General features: G+C 43.7%; 1 protein-coding gene across 1 annotated transcript; it reads right to left on the reverse strand.

The window, feature by feature from the left end:
* Positions 1–113: 113 nt before the first annotated feature.
* On the reverse strand, positions 114–16428 carry asb7 (ankyrin repeat and SOCS box containing 7). The gene is made up of 6 exons (XM_080760473.1): positions 16163–16428; positions 13991–14072; positions 10057–10318; positions 7997–8211; positions 6453–6843; positions 114–3496 (listed from the first exon to the last, which is right to left on the reverse strand). Exons 3-6 carry the CDS (start codon positions 10307–10309, stop codon positions 3357–3359), a joined length of 999 nt encoding a protein of 332 aa, XP_080616599.1. The 5' UTR covers positions 10310–10318; positions 13991–14072; positions 16163–16428; the 3' UTR covers positions 114–3356.
* Positions 16429–17504: the final 1076 nt, after the last annotated feature.

Raw genomic sequence — 17504 nt, forward strand, 5'->3', positions numbered from 1 at the left:
GAGGACAAGAGGCAGTACAGTGGGTTTTAGAGCAGAGGAGGACAAGAGGCAGTACAGTGGGTTTTAGAGCAGAGGAGGACAAGAGGCAGTACAGTGGGGTTTTTTGTACACCATGAAACCCACGAGTGTCAAATGAACCGTTGACGAGTATTAGAAGTCCGTTTAGTTGCATCGAGTGAAATTGACAGAGGATTCTAACGTGTAGTTCCCAAACTGGGTGGTTTTAAAAGTCAGCCAGAGCATTCTGAATGAATATATTCATACTTTAAAGAACCACAGAGAAGTGATGAATGAAATTAGGCCATGTTGAACGAACAGGCTACAGCTCACGTGAGAACATGTGGACGTCAGTTCTGCACAGAAAAACACAGAAAAAGTGCCTTCTCAGGAAAAGCAAGCATTATTTTTAGACTAATTTTAATGGGAATAATACAATGTTAATGTAAATGTCTATTAAAAAATGGATCTGTGGCACGATAAAACTTAGTTTGACATCCAAATGTGTTCACTGCACTGACAATGTTGGGTAACAACACAAAACACACAAATAGAAGGGTAATGACAATGTCTTCAATTTAACATAGGCCTACCGGTAGATTTTAAATGAGTACATTAAAGAGATTTGCTCAGTGGATTGGACAATTATGTAAGAGCATATTCCTATAAACATCTGATAAAAACAAAATTCACAGTATGGTCTCTTCACAAATTAAGAGACAATGTCATTTTGAGAAAGCATGTGCCCTTCCTGCAAAAAAATATATAATAAAAAGAAAAATGAGGGAAACCCCCTACTTGATTCCAAATTATTCTCAGAAAATTAAGTTAAAAAAAAATCAATACGTCACACCAAACGAAGCACACAATCCTTTTCCAACAAAGTCCAAATACATTAAGAATACAGGAGAAAATACTCACTTAAATAAATCTACAAAAATATCTGCTGTACAAACATGACATATTTACATTTTGCTTCTGGTTTTAACCCAACTTCCACCGACTGGCTGTAGAGGAGCTTAGGGAGACTTTTGGGATATTTTGTTGTGCAAATTCGTCTAAAAGCGCCAAATGTTGCACAGATGTAGATTTATCTAGGGTCGCCCGAGCTTGGGATACATCTGTGCAACATTTGGCTCTTTTAGACAAATTTGCATGAAATATCCCCAGGCTCCTCAACCACTGCTAAATTCATAAAAAAAAAAAAAACATACACCGACCATGGCTGCAAAATTAATCCAAAAGACCAACTCATTTACTGAGCAAAATGTCAACAAGTTTCCAAGGCAATTATGCCATGAACCAATCTGAAACGAGATCATTAATTAATCCGGCTGCAAAGTGATGCAATTTATTAATTTGAAACGGAGCAATTACTTTTCAGGTGTTTTTCAAAAGAGCCACCGACCGAAAACTCTTTTTGGATATTTAGGCTTTCGGTGGGACAAATAGTTTACCTTTCCAATTCCAAAATAAAAACGGTTAAAGTGGATTTTATTTTGTCAGACCCGAACATTTTGTGAAACAGCATGAAAAGTTTCCCTAAACAATGAACTAATATTATGTACAGCTGCAATGTTTGGATGCTATAATCATTCTGTTTTTCTAGATGGAGGCTTTAATTTGATCATATATTTGTCCGAGAGCATTCACGGTTTTATGGAAGATACTTCTGAGCGCGTACTCTAGTTCCACCGTTTCAAATACTATTTAATCATGAAACAAATTACTGAAAATAGGCGATCTACTAGCTCACAACACGTTGCGCTGTGATGTGCTGTGAGCTTGTAGATCGTTACAGATGCATTACAGAAGGCCTATGCGCTCCTGTCTGTGTGACGCCAGAAAGGCTCGGCTGTCCTCTCGACTCGGGGTTTGAAATCAGAAAAGCCAAAATCTCAGCCACTCGCACTCGGCCACTTTAACATGGCAGTGTTACGGTGACATTGGTGACCTGCTGAAATATGTGACAGTCGTGTGGTAGACAATGGAATCTGGCTCAAGGCTCGGCACTCCCCTCCTCTCCCATCCGCTCCCCTTGGGTTGTTGCGTAGCTCAGCCCTACTGGTCAGTATTGCATGTCGTGCCGGTCAGTTGTTCATGTCCAGTGGTTCCCAAACCTTTTTCATGTCAAGGACCCTCTCCCTAAAATCAATGTGTATTTGTCCCAAAGAAGACCCCATGCAAGTGTACAAATGTTACACTCTCAGAGTTACAGCCACATCAGTGTTCATTTAGCTGGGGGACCCCTGGAGCCCAATGAAGGACCCCTGGGGTTCCCCGGACCCCCACTTTGAGAACCACTGAGTCATGTGACCTGGTCATGTGACTCATATCGCTCGGCGTGAAGCAGTTAAGAGTTTGACACACTTTCCGTCGAATGGGTTTTCGACAGAGAAAAAATAAAATGAAATATAAAAGGCCCCAAACTGTAAGACTGAAATCCTCAAAATTATACTGCAGAGGCACAGGCTTTTAGAAATCTGTAAAAAAAAAAAAAAAAAAACGTGATCGTTAGCTCTTCTCAATCTTTTTTTTGTTTTTGCTATGAATCGAAAGTTGATACCACAGCAAATGGAAGAAGGGGGCGGGGGGATATAAATATTGTCATTGGCTTATAATATGCACGTGCACACCTGTGCAGTGTGCACCATCAAGGCCCGCAACATGCTAAGGCCCCATACACGCATACAGGCCACATGTTCTGTGTTCTGCCTGAGTTTGATGGCCGCCTCAATGCATTTTCCAATGGGAGTCACATGGTTTGACCAAACATTTGTGTTCGATCATACGGCTGTGTTCTGCCCATCAAACCAACATGTTTGGTCAAACCATGCGACTTCCATTGGAAGAGCATTATTAGGGCGGCCATTAAACACAGACAAGACACAGAACATGTGTTCTGTATGTGTGTATGAGGCCTATGAAAAACCTTATGGATTGGATTTTGATGGTAAAAAAACAAACAAAAAACATCCTCTTGTAGTTAAGATTTCGTTCTCCCCCTCTCCGCTCACAATGGGCACAACAGCTGCATAATTACACCAATCACTGATCAATAATGACTGACCCCCCCACACACACACACACACACACACACAGCGACCGACTGCTCCAGTACAAAAAAAGGCCTAACACAATGAAGTAAAAAAAACGGAACTCTCCAGTCCCTGGTGAATGTCTTGTACTCGACCGACAGGGGGGGATGCTACCAAGCACCAGTTTCTCCCCTCCATAACACAGTGATTGCATAGTCTGACTCGAATGAGACCAGAAGAAAGTTGTTCTCCGTTTGGGCCTTTTCATCCGTTCCTCGGCGGTGCGACAACGTCTCTGCTGCCCTGTGCTGGTCTCACTGGTCACACGTTGTCGAACTTGTGTTTGAGGTAGTCCTTCATGACCTTGGCCACGGGCAGCTCCTCCAGCAGCTTTAAACGCTGCAGGCCGATGCACTGACGCACCTTTATCCTACACATGTCCTGCAGAGTCCTGGGTTGTCCTGAGAGAGAGAGAGAACCACCATGTTATACATCATGTCCTGCGAAGTATGTCTGCACTTCATGAATGAATGATTTTACTTTCATGACCGGCTGCCTTTCACTGCACATCCCTTTTATTACTATATTATTATTTTACGGGATTATTCAGACACAATTTACAACTCATTATATTTCCTGTGCTAGAGAGAGAGAGAGAACCACACTATTATACACATGTCCTGCAGAGTCCTGGAAGACAGAAATGTGTTTATTATACTCATTCAATTATACAGTCGACATCTTTTGATTTGATCAGTCAAGACTGTGCATTACAAGAATAATCCCTGTTGAGAGTAATTTGTCATTTTTGTCACTATGCACCCGAATGCATGAACGAATGGTTTCGTGTCTGGCTGCCTTTCGCAGCCCATCCGTGGCATTTAAGACACACATTTACAATACATTGTATTTCCTGTGGCTGACACCAAAATAATTAACAAAATAAATGACAGTCTGATCAAGAGTACCTGTGTTCTCATTCATATATTCACTGTACTGCATCTGCTGCCGGTGCTCTTTGCGTTTGTTTTATTGTCTTAACGTTATCCAGTTTGTTTTACTCGTTTTCTTTTCTGCCATGTAAAGCACTTTGCGCTGCATCTCAATGTCATGAAAGGTGCTCTATAGATGGTTTATTATTATTAATTGTCACTTGTCAGGCTAGAGAATAGAGATTGGAGGGCGTGAGAGAGAATGGACAGAAAACAGACTAAAGTGTTGAACTTAGTATTTAAAACAATTCATTTATAAAGCTTTGTGGGCTGTTTAGATGGTGCAGTGTCCCTGGTTTGATTCAGGAGGGAGATACACAATATTCCACCTCTCTGCTTTCGGCTTCTTGTAACTCTACAATCCTATCCAAATAAAACATTTACCCCCCCGCGCAACAAAAACATATTTTCATAGGTCGTCTTCCCGTCTCTGTGACTGTACGGTTTTTCAACAAACCCTCCCTGAGGTATTACTCGGCCATCAAGGTCACAACGAGGTACAATCATCATTATCACCACAGCGTTATCAGCTGCATGCAAACAGCTGGGGGTTTTAAAAAAATCCCCCATGGTCGGTTCCAGGAAGTGAATGTCTTAGGTGGTGTTATCGGCGTGACGTGGGTGGTGAAGTAAAGTGACTCCTTTTGGCCGTGGATATTTCCCTCCCTACCTGGGCCGTGGGACGGTGGGAAGCACCCAGGAGGACTGTGCCCAACCTTCCTCCCTCCCTCCCTCCCTGGGCCGTGGGACGGTGGGAAGCACCCAGGAGGTGTTCACAGAGAAGATTGTGTGCACATCTCAATGCCTATATTCAGGCCAGGTGCTGGATGTCAGGCATCAAGGCAAACATCAAGGAAGAGGAAGGACATCCGCACACCAGTTTGTAGAGCTCTGAGACTTACTTTATTTTAAGGCAACAATTAAATGCAACGTTTCGACCAACTAGGTCTTCATCAGGCAAATATTCCCGATGAAGACCTAGTCGGTCGAAATGTTGCATTTAATTGTTGCCTTAAAATAAAGTAAGTCTCAGCGCTCTACAAACTGGTGTGCGGATGTTCTTCCTCTTCCTTAAGCACCCAGGAGGACCACAGCCCAGCCTGGCCTTGGAGGGAAACCACTAGTGCTGCACCATTCTTGCTAATGTGAAATCTGGATATTCCTCCACAAGAATTGAGATCACGATTCTCACACGATTTAATGTTTTTCCATGAAAGATATGTATTGTTGAACAATTACTACATTCAAAATGTGTCACCTGGAGCCATAACTACTGTGGCTTTAAACATACAACATTCAAGTGCTTAAAGACTTAAACCTCTCTTAAAGTCTCTCTCTTGTAGCAAAAACATTAAAATGAACTGGACAGTCAACTAGTTGCTGCACCATTCTTCACAAAATTAGGTGTCAGACTCTGAATCTAGATCTCGAATCTTTTTTTGATGAATTGTGCCGCACTAGAAACCACAACAAAGAGGCTGGCACGGCAGCACAGCTGCGGGCCTGTCTGGTGTCACCACAGCCCTGTGCCTATGGTTCAATCGTTGGGTGCCAGTCACTGGCTTTCACACGGCCCAGGCAGATGCGTTTTAATCCACTGAGGTAGTTGTGTAATCAATAAGCGAGCAGACACACGATCTGACTGATCGTGGCTGAATGGGGTCGTCTCGAAAACGGACCGGAGCTCTTTGATATCAAAGTTCTGAGAGGGGGGGGGGGGGGGGGGTAGAGGAATGCAGCCATTGTTCATCCATCCAAAAATCATTCCTGCTTCAGGTAATGCCCCCCCCCCCCCCATTGATTGTTCTGACACTGAACAACTGGTCTTTCTAACTTTTGTTGGCAGAGTTCCCTCTTTTTTTCTGAGCTTTCGTCTCCTCTCATCTTACAGTACAGATCTGTCACTGTTGTACCCAACATGGAACTCTTTTCTACTAGTCCACCTTTAGATTAAAATAGCTTTTCAAAACCTACAATCAGATATTCACATAATTCAACAGCTTGAGATTCATCAATCTCAAGCTGTTGTTAAATCCTGGAAAAAAATTAATATATGTTATTTTCTAGAAAACCTAATGCCACTCAAACAATGTGTAACATGACAACTAGAGACGGGACTCCTATTGAAGTCTCACACTATCTCACACTATAAATATCTGGGCATATGGATGGACGACAAACTATCATTTAAAACACACATTTCTCACACAACTCAACAACAAGATTTTTCAAAAATAGCAGATCTACACGCCCGTAGCACGGAACTCGGGCGCTACGAGCTTGTAAATCTGCTGTGCTACTCGGGTGCTATGAGCTTGTAGATCTGCTGTTTTTCAAAAGCTAAAGTAACAACATAATATTTTAAACAACCAAAAGGGTTTCCCCGACATCCTGAATGGGTTATTAATAATAACTTAAGACTTACTGGTGACTTCCTGCAGGAAGTCCAGACACGGGCGTCCGGCGGCCGACATGCTAACGGAGACGGCCAGCGGCGTCTGCCCCTCGTAGTTCCGCGCGGCTGCGTCTGCGCCGTAGGCGTGCAGCATGCGCGCGCACGCCGCGTCGTCGCGCAGCGCAGACAGGTGCAGCGGCGTCTGGCCGTCCTCCAGACGGCCCAGGTTGGTGTCGGCACCGCGCTGCAGGAACATGCGGCAGTACGCGTGGTTGCCCTTGATGACGGCGTAGCGCAGCAGGAAGCCGTTCTGGATGTCGATGTTGGCTCCGTGGTCCAGCAGGATGCGCACGCAGCTCGAGCGCTCGCGGATGATGGCGAGCTGCAGCGGCGTGGTGCCCTTGTCGCTCAGCGGGTCCACCTTCGGGGGGGGTGGGGTTGAAATTGAATGTGTTCAAATTGTAAATGCAGCTTGGCCCCTCTTATGGCCTCAGTGCCCGCATACCTGACTAGTGACTACCTCTGAAAAGTGAGCGGCTCCCATAGCAACAATACTAGAGGGAGCGAGAACAACGATCTGGTTACCATTTACTTATAAAACAATCACGGGTCTCCTTCTACAGCACTGCCACCAGTGAACCCCTCCCTAAAAGGATAGCAGATCACTGGCATCCTTTAAAACATGCCTGAAACCACCACCTTTCAGCATTCCAAAAGGGAGAGGAAATGATCGCTCCCGACTTGACAAACCCCCCCCCCCCCCCCCCCCCCCCCACACACACACCTCTTTAGAACCCCTTCCTTTATCCACAACCTACACATATTTTGTGATGATTTGAATTTTCTTATTTTTTTTACCCATGCAGGACCTGAATGGAAACAAGACCGCAAGGAGTTTTCTTTTTTTTTGCATGGTATCCTTTTCGATGTGAGGCCCTATATAGTGCGCCACGCCTTTACCACTAAACTTATGCCATTTTACCATTTTGAAAAACATTTTAAAATAGTTCAACTAGCCGATCTACATCGACACGTTGTGAACTTGTAGATCGGCTATTTGAACAATTTTAACACAAATTATGCTAAAGACGTGTATACACGTCTTTAGAATCTAAACCACAGGGTGCCTTGGATGTGTATAGACTTCTTATAAAAATCCATATTTTTAAAAAAAATAAAAGAAATTGGCCTTTCCATTTTCAGCGATCTCCTCGTGTTTTGCGTGTGCGCACTGCCGTTCACTTCCTTGTTTACGGGTGGACTTAAAAGATCTAGGGAGCTCTCCATGGTTTGGACCAGCAGGACAATGTTCTGTCTTCATGTCTGACTTCAGGAAGCATCTCGTGTGGAATATGAACTCTTCTAGAGAGACGTAAGACGAGGTAGCGTGAGGTTAAGAACGGAACATTATGCCTCCGGGTTTCGGGACCCACTCGCCGAGTTACAGATCCATATACAGTATGGGTCCATTTGGTTCCTAACTATCATTTAGCTGGGGACTCCCCTGGAACCCCCTGAAGGTCCCCGGACCCCACTTTGAGAACCACTGTAATGAAGTAAGTAAGTAATCAGACCTGGGCACGGAACTCAAGGAGGAGTCGTACGAAGGAGTCTCGTCCGTAGTGCGCGGCCACGTGCAGCGGCGTCCAGCCGTCGTTGCTCTTGGCGTTGATGATGTCACCGCGGAACTCCGACTCCAGCATGAGGCGGGCGATGCGCGCGCGGCCGTGCATGGCGGCGTAGTGGAGCGCCGTGAAACCACCGATGAAGTCCTTCACTGTGGGGTCAGCTGGGAGGGGAGGAGAGCAGTTCATTTATACTGGAGAGGAGAAACTTGTGGTTTTTCATAAAAGTGTCAGGATCGAGGATTTAGAAGACATTTGTAGAAGCAAGGGGAGACCAAATTGAGGATTTATGAAAACGTTGAATGAAACATGACTGAACTGCATATGAGATCTGATATGATACGTTTATAATTTATTTTAATCACATCTTATTTATGATGTGATTAATAATTGCAGGTCAACTTCACACTGCTGCAAATTAAAAGTCAAGCAAATCTGATATCCTGATAAACAGTGCCCCCTGGTGGATGTCATTGTGCACCACTGCTGTGTACTCCAGGATATGCTTACAGTGGCAACGTGGTCCTATTTGCGCCAAATAATGATTATTGGGTAATAGAATTATCATCATATATGGATTAAAATCAAAACCACCCAATTGATCATCTGCTCCTTGCTAAAAGGACTGATGCTATTTTAATTTAATAATTTAATAATTTAATTTGTACACACCTGTATATTTGATCATTTGTTTTATTTGACATTTGTGACCGATTTTTTCCACTTCATGTCATGTGAAAGCAGGGAATCATAGCTTCAAATTGACATATTGGTTTTCAGTTTGACACACCAGTTTTGGAGATATGCCGCTTATAGAGTAATGTCTTGTAAACAGCGAGTTGAGAAAACAGGCTTGAAAGGTTCACTTCTGTGGACTTTAACATTACACCTAGCTACATGTTTAAACATTTAGTTCATATAGCGTATTTGTTGATTTCAGCTGTGAAGAGTCTGCCTGTGATATTAACTCATTTTGGAGTTTTTCTCCTCTCCTGAACAGTTAGTCTTGCCGCCATGACTGTCTCTGTATCAAAAAGAGTCACATTTTACCTCGTTTCTCTAGTCTAAGAACATCTTGTAAATGTAATGTGTGCAAGCTTGTAGGCTACAGAAAATAATTATTTTGAGGATTATTATTATTTTCACCCCTCTTTTACACCTGGAAACTTGTTATGCAACATTGACTGGAAGTTTAAGCTGGGGTCAAGCTGTAATGTCACCAAAGCATTAAAACCCTCTACCAGCGCTCTGCTCTGAATCTTGTGCTGGCCATACGTGTTACGTAAAACAGCCCGTTCTATTTTCTGGGCGGCAGTGGCTCAGGGGTAGAGTGGCCGGTAGAACAGCCGGATGGGAACCGTGAGGTTCCCAGTTCGACTGCAATCCCTGTGGGCTCCCCCAGAGTTAGTGCTGAAGTGTCCTTGAGCAAGAGTCTGAACCCCCTAATTGCTTCTGATGTGCAGGTTGGTGCCTTGCATGCTCGTTATCAATAAAAAGATTAGGGACTTTAAGCAACGACTGTTTTCAGGATGGCTCCACTAGGCGGAAGTACGGCGGCTATGGCACAATGGCCGTTGCTGTCAAAATCGTTAAGCAAACAGCCGTCGACAACGGGTTCCGATTCATTTTTGGTTCCCATGGACGTGTCTATGCAGCATGTGTCAAACATAAACACATTATTTATTTGTTTTAAACACCCCGTCATGCATCAGCTAACTGTTATTCTAAAACAGTTTTAATAAACATGGTTATTATGACATATGGTATTAGTGTTATTTCTTCATTCAGAGCATGCCAACACATCGGTGTAAATGTATGACAGCTATAATTTCAATAAACATGGTTTCATGGCGGTGTAGACAATACGTGTAGGTTCTGCACGGCTGCAACGGCAAGCAGGTTTATGCTTGGAGCACTGATCCATTTCCGGGTGCCGGAGCGGACTGCTGTGGCAGTCGTTGCTTAAAGTCCCTATTAACAAGCCCCATCGCTACCCAGACCCTACTGACCTCCGTGCTCCAGGAAGACGCGGACACATCTCTCCTTCCCCTTGGCAGCAGAGAAGTGGAGCAGTGTCCAGCCGTTGGCGTCTCGGATCTTGGGGGAGTAGCCCTGCTCCAGCATCCTCCTGACGGTGTAAACATCGCCCGCCGCCACCGCCGCCTGGATCTGCAGCTCGTCCTGAAGCTCAGGGTTCCGTCTGCAGTGATGGTTCAACATCCTGTCACATTTCGTTAGGGGAGGAGGGGGGTTCATCCACATCCAGCCTCTCTGTCGGAGAAAGAAAGAACATTTCGTTATAGGGGAGGAGGAGAGTTCGTCCATATCCGGCCTCTCGGTCAGGGAAAGAAAGAACATTTGTGACCGCTTCTGACCGAGGCTAAATCATTGATTTTGAACGCAGGGAAACATAGCTTCAAATTGACATATTGGTTGTTCAGTTTGACCCACCAGTTTTGGACATAGGGCTTATAGTAAAGTAATGTCTTGCAGAGAAACAGCGAGTTGAGAAAACAGGCTTGAAAGGTTCACTTCTGTGGACTCTAACATTACACCTAGCTACATGTTTAAGCATTTGATATATATATATATATATATATATATATATATATATATATTTTTTTTTTTTATCACTTTTTCTCTTCTCCTTTAGTTAGGCTTGCCGCCATGACTGTCTCTATATCAAAAAGAGTCACATTTCGTTAGGGGAGGAGGTTTCGTCCACATCCAGCCTCTCTGCCGGGGAAAGAAAAGAAGAACACATTTTAGTCCCGCTAAGACCTGGACACGCATCTGTGTCACCTTATAGCTTCTAAGCCATGTGAGACGTAGGAGGGGCACAGACAGGAGTCAACCCACAGAGTCTAGTCCTTCTAGACGCCACACCTCCCACCTCCTCGGGGGCGGCGGCCTGTATGACCCCGTCTTCCCTAATGGAACTGATTGTGGGTAGCTACTGGGACGTAAGTCGGGACTTGATCACCCGAGTGAAGGGTATGTTTCGCGAGACCCGAAACCCTGATGACCATGGGATACATCACTGAGGATATGTCCCAGGTGCATCCATGCAATGTATTTTCGTTCCGTTTTCGTTCTTAACCAAAGAAATCCACTAGTAACCATAATTGTATATGTTAGCCGTTGAAAAATAGCATATCTAGAAGCTCATAGCGTGGCACTGTAGATCTGCTATTTTTGAGAAAAAAAAGAAAAGAAAACGTGTGCAAATCTTTGAATATACTGTATATTCTTTCACTGCAAATCTTTGAATATATATTCTTTCACATCAAATGTTTTCAACTCATATCTTTGTTTCTGCGAGGTCCCTGGAACAACCTACTGTATTTTCAGATGGGGGGGGGGGTCATCATTTTGGGGGTCCTTGACATTAAATAGTTTGAGCACCACCGAGTCATAGAAACATGAGGTTTTTCAGAGGTTTTTCAGTTTCAATTAACTAAATCCTGGTACCGAAAGGCGAAAGCCTGACTTTATGTTGAGGGAGTGTTTTAAAACAGCTGTGGTTCACACATGAATGATAGAGCAGAAAAAGCAAAGCTAGAAAGACACGTTAATGTGGAAATTAAAAGTATAGGGAGCGGATTATGGGGTAAGCCCGTTGGGACCCGACCATGTCCTGGCCTGGCCCGCCATACCAACGGGCCCAGCCCGGGCTCACACGCTTAAATGATCTTCTCTGTCCGTGCTACGGCATTCGTCCTCTGCTCCTCTCTCTCTCTCTTCTAAGTTCTAATTAGTTATGCACACCACACACACCCCTTGTAGACACACACACACACACACACACCTTGTAGATCGGCTATAGTGCAGCTCTGAGCAACAAGCAGTCACAATTTAAATACTGCAGGAGAATCACTGCCTACCAAATGAGCAGGGCTTGACGCTTAGCATTTTTCCAAGTAGCACGTGTGCGCCTAAGTTGAAAAATCTAGTAGCACACAAATTATTTTAGGAGCACCATGAAAAATGATGTATTTTTAAGGGGCGCTAGCCCCTCCAATATACAGCCTTTGTCCCCACACATCTCAAAATGAGCCATTGACAATCATCAGAGAAATTACGTCAAAATTCTGCTAAATATGACATAAATTAAACGCCATTGACATTGAAGGGAAAATGTATGTCATATGTAAACGAGAAAATCAGCTAACCAATCACAGGCAACAGGCATTCTGATTGGCCAGTATGAGATGATATCTGATGATGTATGATGACAAGAGCGCCCCTCACTTCACATGGGTGTGATTCTTTTAATGAAGTGATATGAGGTAGGGGTGGAAAATAATGTCAAAATATTATATCACTATCTTTTCAGCAATTATCACAAAATAGTGATATTCATCATGATATCATTGTTATGTTTGTTTTCATATAATCTATATAATCAATTTGTTTTATGCTAATACTTTGTAGATAGATCGATAGTAGCTCTGTTCCATACCTCTAATACGTGCAACACATTAGAGCTATGGACCAGAGCTAGATAGATAATAAGTTGCTCATGGATGGATAGACAGGCTATCCGTTTTTATCCTGCTGTTCTATCATGTTAGTGTGACATTCAGACAGTGCAGAGGCTGCTCGATGGTGAATTAGTATTGTAACATTCTCCTTGGCTTTGACTGACTGATATTAATACGGTAATCCAGCCAGTTCGGTCATTTGCATTATCATTTATGCTGGGCACACACTTTTGTACGCAAACGCTAAGCAAGGGTTGTTTTTGATAAACATCAATCCGTCCACTCCATGTGTGTGTGTGCGCACTACGCGTGCGTGCACGGCTGCACGCTGTTTCACCTGCGTTTGGTTAAAAGTAAGTTACGTTTGAACATTACAAACAAACTTTGCAAATAACGTGTCGGGGTCCAAGCAATTCCTTCTGAATCTGTGCGATCATGCTAATGCTATCCCGCTGAGTTCGCTCTGACTTCTTTAGCAAGCAGTAACAGGGAAGAGCACGGAGCAGCAACACAGGGAGGGGAGGGGCGGTGGGAGCAAAGGGAACAGATCTTCAAATGAACACCGCATTGAGCCTCGACAGAGTCGACACGTTGTTAGCTTGTAGCTCTTCTCTTTTTGGCGAACGACACCGCCGTTCAGAAATATAAATGTAGGTATAGAACCACGAATATAGAATGTGCACTTGCTGTAGACAGAGACTTGTCTTTATCACGATTGAATGGTCAAATCCTGTAGTCGCACCTGTGCTACAAATTCAATTTTACAACTCGCACGGTGATATTTTTAGTCGCAAATGCGAGTACCTAGTCGCACTGTCGAGCCCTGCAAACGAGTACAGTGCAGGAAATGTAAGTGTTCTTCAGTTATTATTATTACTATGGTGGGTTTGTTTTTTATCATTCAGTGCGAGAGCAGAGCACTGCTGATTGACAGTGCAGTGCAGCAGCTGTTGCTGTGTGCACCACGAATGCACGAGCAGCGACGCGCACCGTGAATGAAATGCACGTGCTAGAAAAGCTGCCGTCTTCGAGCCCGGGCTTTAAAAGTGCGGTCCCACAACGGGCCCGCCCCGGGCCTCAACTCTAGTAAGGGGGCAGAGACTGGCCCACGTAGTTCCGGTCTCCATTTTGTCTGACGTGGCGCTGAGTCACGACCGAAATAAGGATCGACAGTTTCTACACTATGCAATATTACGATACCAAGACAAATTGGAGGTAGAAAGAGTACAAAACGGGTCCATTTGGTTCCATTTGTACACAGTAAATGGGGGTCCGTAGACGAATGCATGTCAAGCGTTATTGAAATGAAAATGGTTGAAAAATGGGGATCCCCAGGCAAATAAATGTCAGTTTGGGGGTCCATGACATGAAAAAGTGTGGGAACCACTGGTTTACAGTGACAGACAACCTTTTCTGTGTGGCTAGTCTGACTAGAAGATAAACTGTTCACATGTTTTACCTTTTGTTAGGCAAGAATCTCCGGAGCATATCTCAGGAACACATGTAGTTTATATACAGCTTCAAATGGTAGGGAGTTGACCCTGGAAAAGGGGGGGGGGAGACAGAGACAGTCCAGCTCTCAATAAATATGCAGCAATAAGTGAGGGACAGCATGCTTGTTAACATTCTCCAACAGCCATAGAACAGTGTCCTTGACTTGCGGTTGCAGCGGCAAAACAGCAGCATAAATGTGATAAATGCTCTGTTTTGTTTCATCCATTAAATAATTCCAAAGACGTGGAGTAAGATATTGTCCTCTAGTTTCACATCCATGTGAAAGTTCTGGCACAAAACAAATATCTCCACTTTTTCACGAGCTGCACCCGGACAGCTTTCTCTCCGGGCGAGGGGCCTCGAATGACAACTGGACTGAATTAATCAAAACTTCCTCTGAGCATCACAAACGTCATCACGTCATGACCAGGGAAGCACAAATGTTTGGGGCATACAATTGGCAAGTGCCTTGCGATAGGTGCTGGGTAATCACACCACCTGCCAATTGTGTGCCTCAAACATTTGTGCTAATGTACAAACGGAGCATTTATCACATTTATGCCGCCGTTCTGCCGCTGCGGTGGCTCAGGGGTAGTGTGGCCGGATGGTAACCGCAAGGTTCCCAGTTCGAACCCAGGCTCCCCCGAGTTAGTGTATGAATGTGTGTGTGTGTGTGTGTGTGTGTGTGTGTGTGTGTGTGAATGGAATGCACAATCTATGTAAAGCACCTTGGATAAAGGCACTATATAAATGCACTATTTAGCATTTGCTGCAACCACAAGTCAAGGACACTGTTCTATGGCTCCTGTATGTGGAATACTGTACCAATTGTATGTAACAACAGAGACACTCTAGGGCTAGCCTAGCCCCTCTCGGAACCCTACATAAAGCTTTTATGAAATTCGATTGTCGCTTTATATAGGGTTCCTGGCCATGCTAAGATTTTCTAATGCGATTGTTGGAACGCGGATATATACAAACTCATCGTTTCGTCGATCGGCGTGCTATTACCACGTTTTTTATTGTGTTTGCTTACGGATGTGCGAACTATAAGTACCTTACATACCTCTGATAAAATCTCTTGTGTCGCGGAAGCCGTTAAGTATTTTTAATCCATGTTTGATAAAAAATGTCGCTTTGATTTCTCTTGTTTATTTACCGTTTATTGTACCGCCTCCCGATGTGCGGTTGGCTTTGCGGGCTACGTCCCTGCCTCTGATCTGCTCCGTCATAGCTGTAGCACCACTAGCTAGCCAGATAGGCGGTACAATGAGGTGTCAATAAACAAGGTAGGAAGAAGCGACATTTTTAATCAATCATGGATTAAAAATACTTAACGGCTTCCGCGACACAGGAGATGTGTCGGTATGGTATGTAAGGTACTTATAGTTCGCACATTCGTAAGTCAACACATGAAAGAACATCGTAAAAGCGCGCAGAAGCTTTTCTCATGGCATGTTTACATTGTATTTGTGTGTGCGTAACTGGCGGCAGCCCAGCGTGAAACAGGACCCAATGGGTAAAGTAATCAAAGTGTCAGAAACTTTACTACATTTGGGTTCTGCTTGCGGGGCTAGCCTAGATAGAGAACCATGTTAGTCAATGAATAAACATTTGACAGGAAAATAACTCATGTCAAGTATTGTTATTGTTTGTTGACATTAGCCAATGGCAGTAATAATTCACTTCTAATGAATTGAACATGGTGGACCCCGTTGTAAACAAGTGTAATGCTTTATGGTGTCGTCCACAGTTAAGTTTTGTTGTATTGAGTTGTACTGTAATTCTGCAAACTGTTAATAAATACTTAAAAATACTCAAAAACCAACCGAACGAACAATGGAGTCAGTGGCATTATTTAATTGAATTAATTTGGACAACAAACAAATCTCTCTCTCTCACACTCTCTCTCTCTCTCTCTCACACACACACACACACACACACACACACAATAGATGAAAGTATAACTGACAGGCAGAATGCTAACACCTCGAGCGCTAACTCATCTACAGTACTATACTAGCCCTCTCCTTTCCTTTCCTACCTGTTCTGTACCGATGTCCCAAATACAGAACAGGTAACCTATAGGGTCCCAAAAGCGGCTATGCTATAATATAATAATAATATTATAACTTACCTGTGAGTGAAGAGCTAATAAATGTCTCCAGACAGACACACACACACAGCTGCTTCAGTTCAGTTCCAGTTAGCACAACACTGCTAACTGTTAGCTCCCACAAGCTAACTTTTTGCTAATGGTAGAAGAAGCAAGTTTTCTTTTCTCCCTTTCTTTTGTGTTTTCACCTCCGTAATAAAACGACCAACTGAACCCCAGAGACGCAGTAGAGACAGGAGGACTGGAGAGAACACAACAGACACACTTCTAGTGCTTTGAGGATGTTTTCTGCGCCGGGCCAGGTAGGAAAAACAAAAGACTTCACTACTTGGGAATAATGCTAAGTAGAAAGCTAGCTAACGACACACACAGGGCAGCAGCTATGGGACTCAGGGACTGGGACTGGGGTGCTGCTCAGCCAATCGGCGGCCAGGACGGGAGGAGGATGCTGCCTCTCAGCCAATCGGCGGCCTGAACGGGAGGAGGATGCTGCCTGCCTGCCTGCCTCTCAGCCAATCGGCGGCCTGGACGGGAGGAGGATGCTGCCTCTCAGCCAATCGATGGCCAGGACGGGAGGATGCTGCGTCCATGTGCTCCCAAGGTATATGAAAAAGAAGGCAAAGACACCAATGTCATTTTTTGCTACCATGCAATTCCGGAAGTTTTGATCGATTGCATTTTTTTTATTCACAGCATGTATAATGGGTACATTTAATTTTATTTCATGGTATGTAGAATGGGTACATTTAATTTTATTTCACAGTATGTAGAATATTACATTTCATTATTTCACAGTATGTAGAATGGGTACATTTCATTTTATTTCACAGTATGTAGAATGGGTACATTTCATTATTTCACAGTATGCAGAATGGGTACATTTCATTTTATTTCACAGTATGTAGAATGGGTACATTTCATTTTATTTCACAGTGCAGAATGGGTACATTTCATTATTTCACAGTATGTAGAATGTTGTTATTATATATATCATATTTGAACCCCCTCCTGGGGTCTATAGAAGGACTATAGTAAATACAATAAAAAATACATATTAGACCCATGTTCAATGCCCCCAATAGCTAAAATTGCTAAAACTAAAGAAACCAGAAAAAGAAAAAAATACCACTCATCTTTTACTTTCTCTAATAACAACCTAAAACATGAACCTTGGTTGAAAAAAACAAAAACAAAGTTGTCCTTTAATTCTTTGTCTGTGAGGTTTCGAATATATATATTCGTACCCCCCAGCTATATGTGACGTTATCAGTACGAACATGTCCATACAGCGCTTGAGCCCCACAGCAGCTTTTAACATTAATCCGGTTGCTATGCAAGGCCTCCATCACCACCAGCTATGGGA

This window comes from Protomyctophum bolini (genome assembly GCF_963924005.1).
Source record: "Protomyctophum bolini genome assembly, chromosome: 1".
Classification (NCBI taxonomy): Eukaryota; Metazoa; Chordata; class Actinopteri; order Myctophiformes; family Myctophidae; genus Protomyctophum; species Protomyctophum bolini.

What these genes read in the sequence shown, in the direction of transcription:
- asb7 (XM_080760473.1), bottom strand. Translation starts at nt 10,309, where the DNA reads ATGTGGATGAACCCCCCTCCTCCCCTAACGAAATGTGACAGGATGTTG. An exon ending in CGTCTTCCTGGAGCACGGAG is followed by an intron (nt 8,212 to 10,056) that starts GTCAGTAGGGTC and finishes CTCCCCTCCCAG; the next exon opens with CTGACCCCACAGTGAAGGAC. An exon ending in TCCTTGAGTTCCGTGCCCAG is followed by an intron (nt 6,844 to 7,996) that starts GTCTGATTACTT and finishes CCCCCCCCGAAG; the next exon opens with GTGGACCCGCTGAGCGACAA.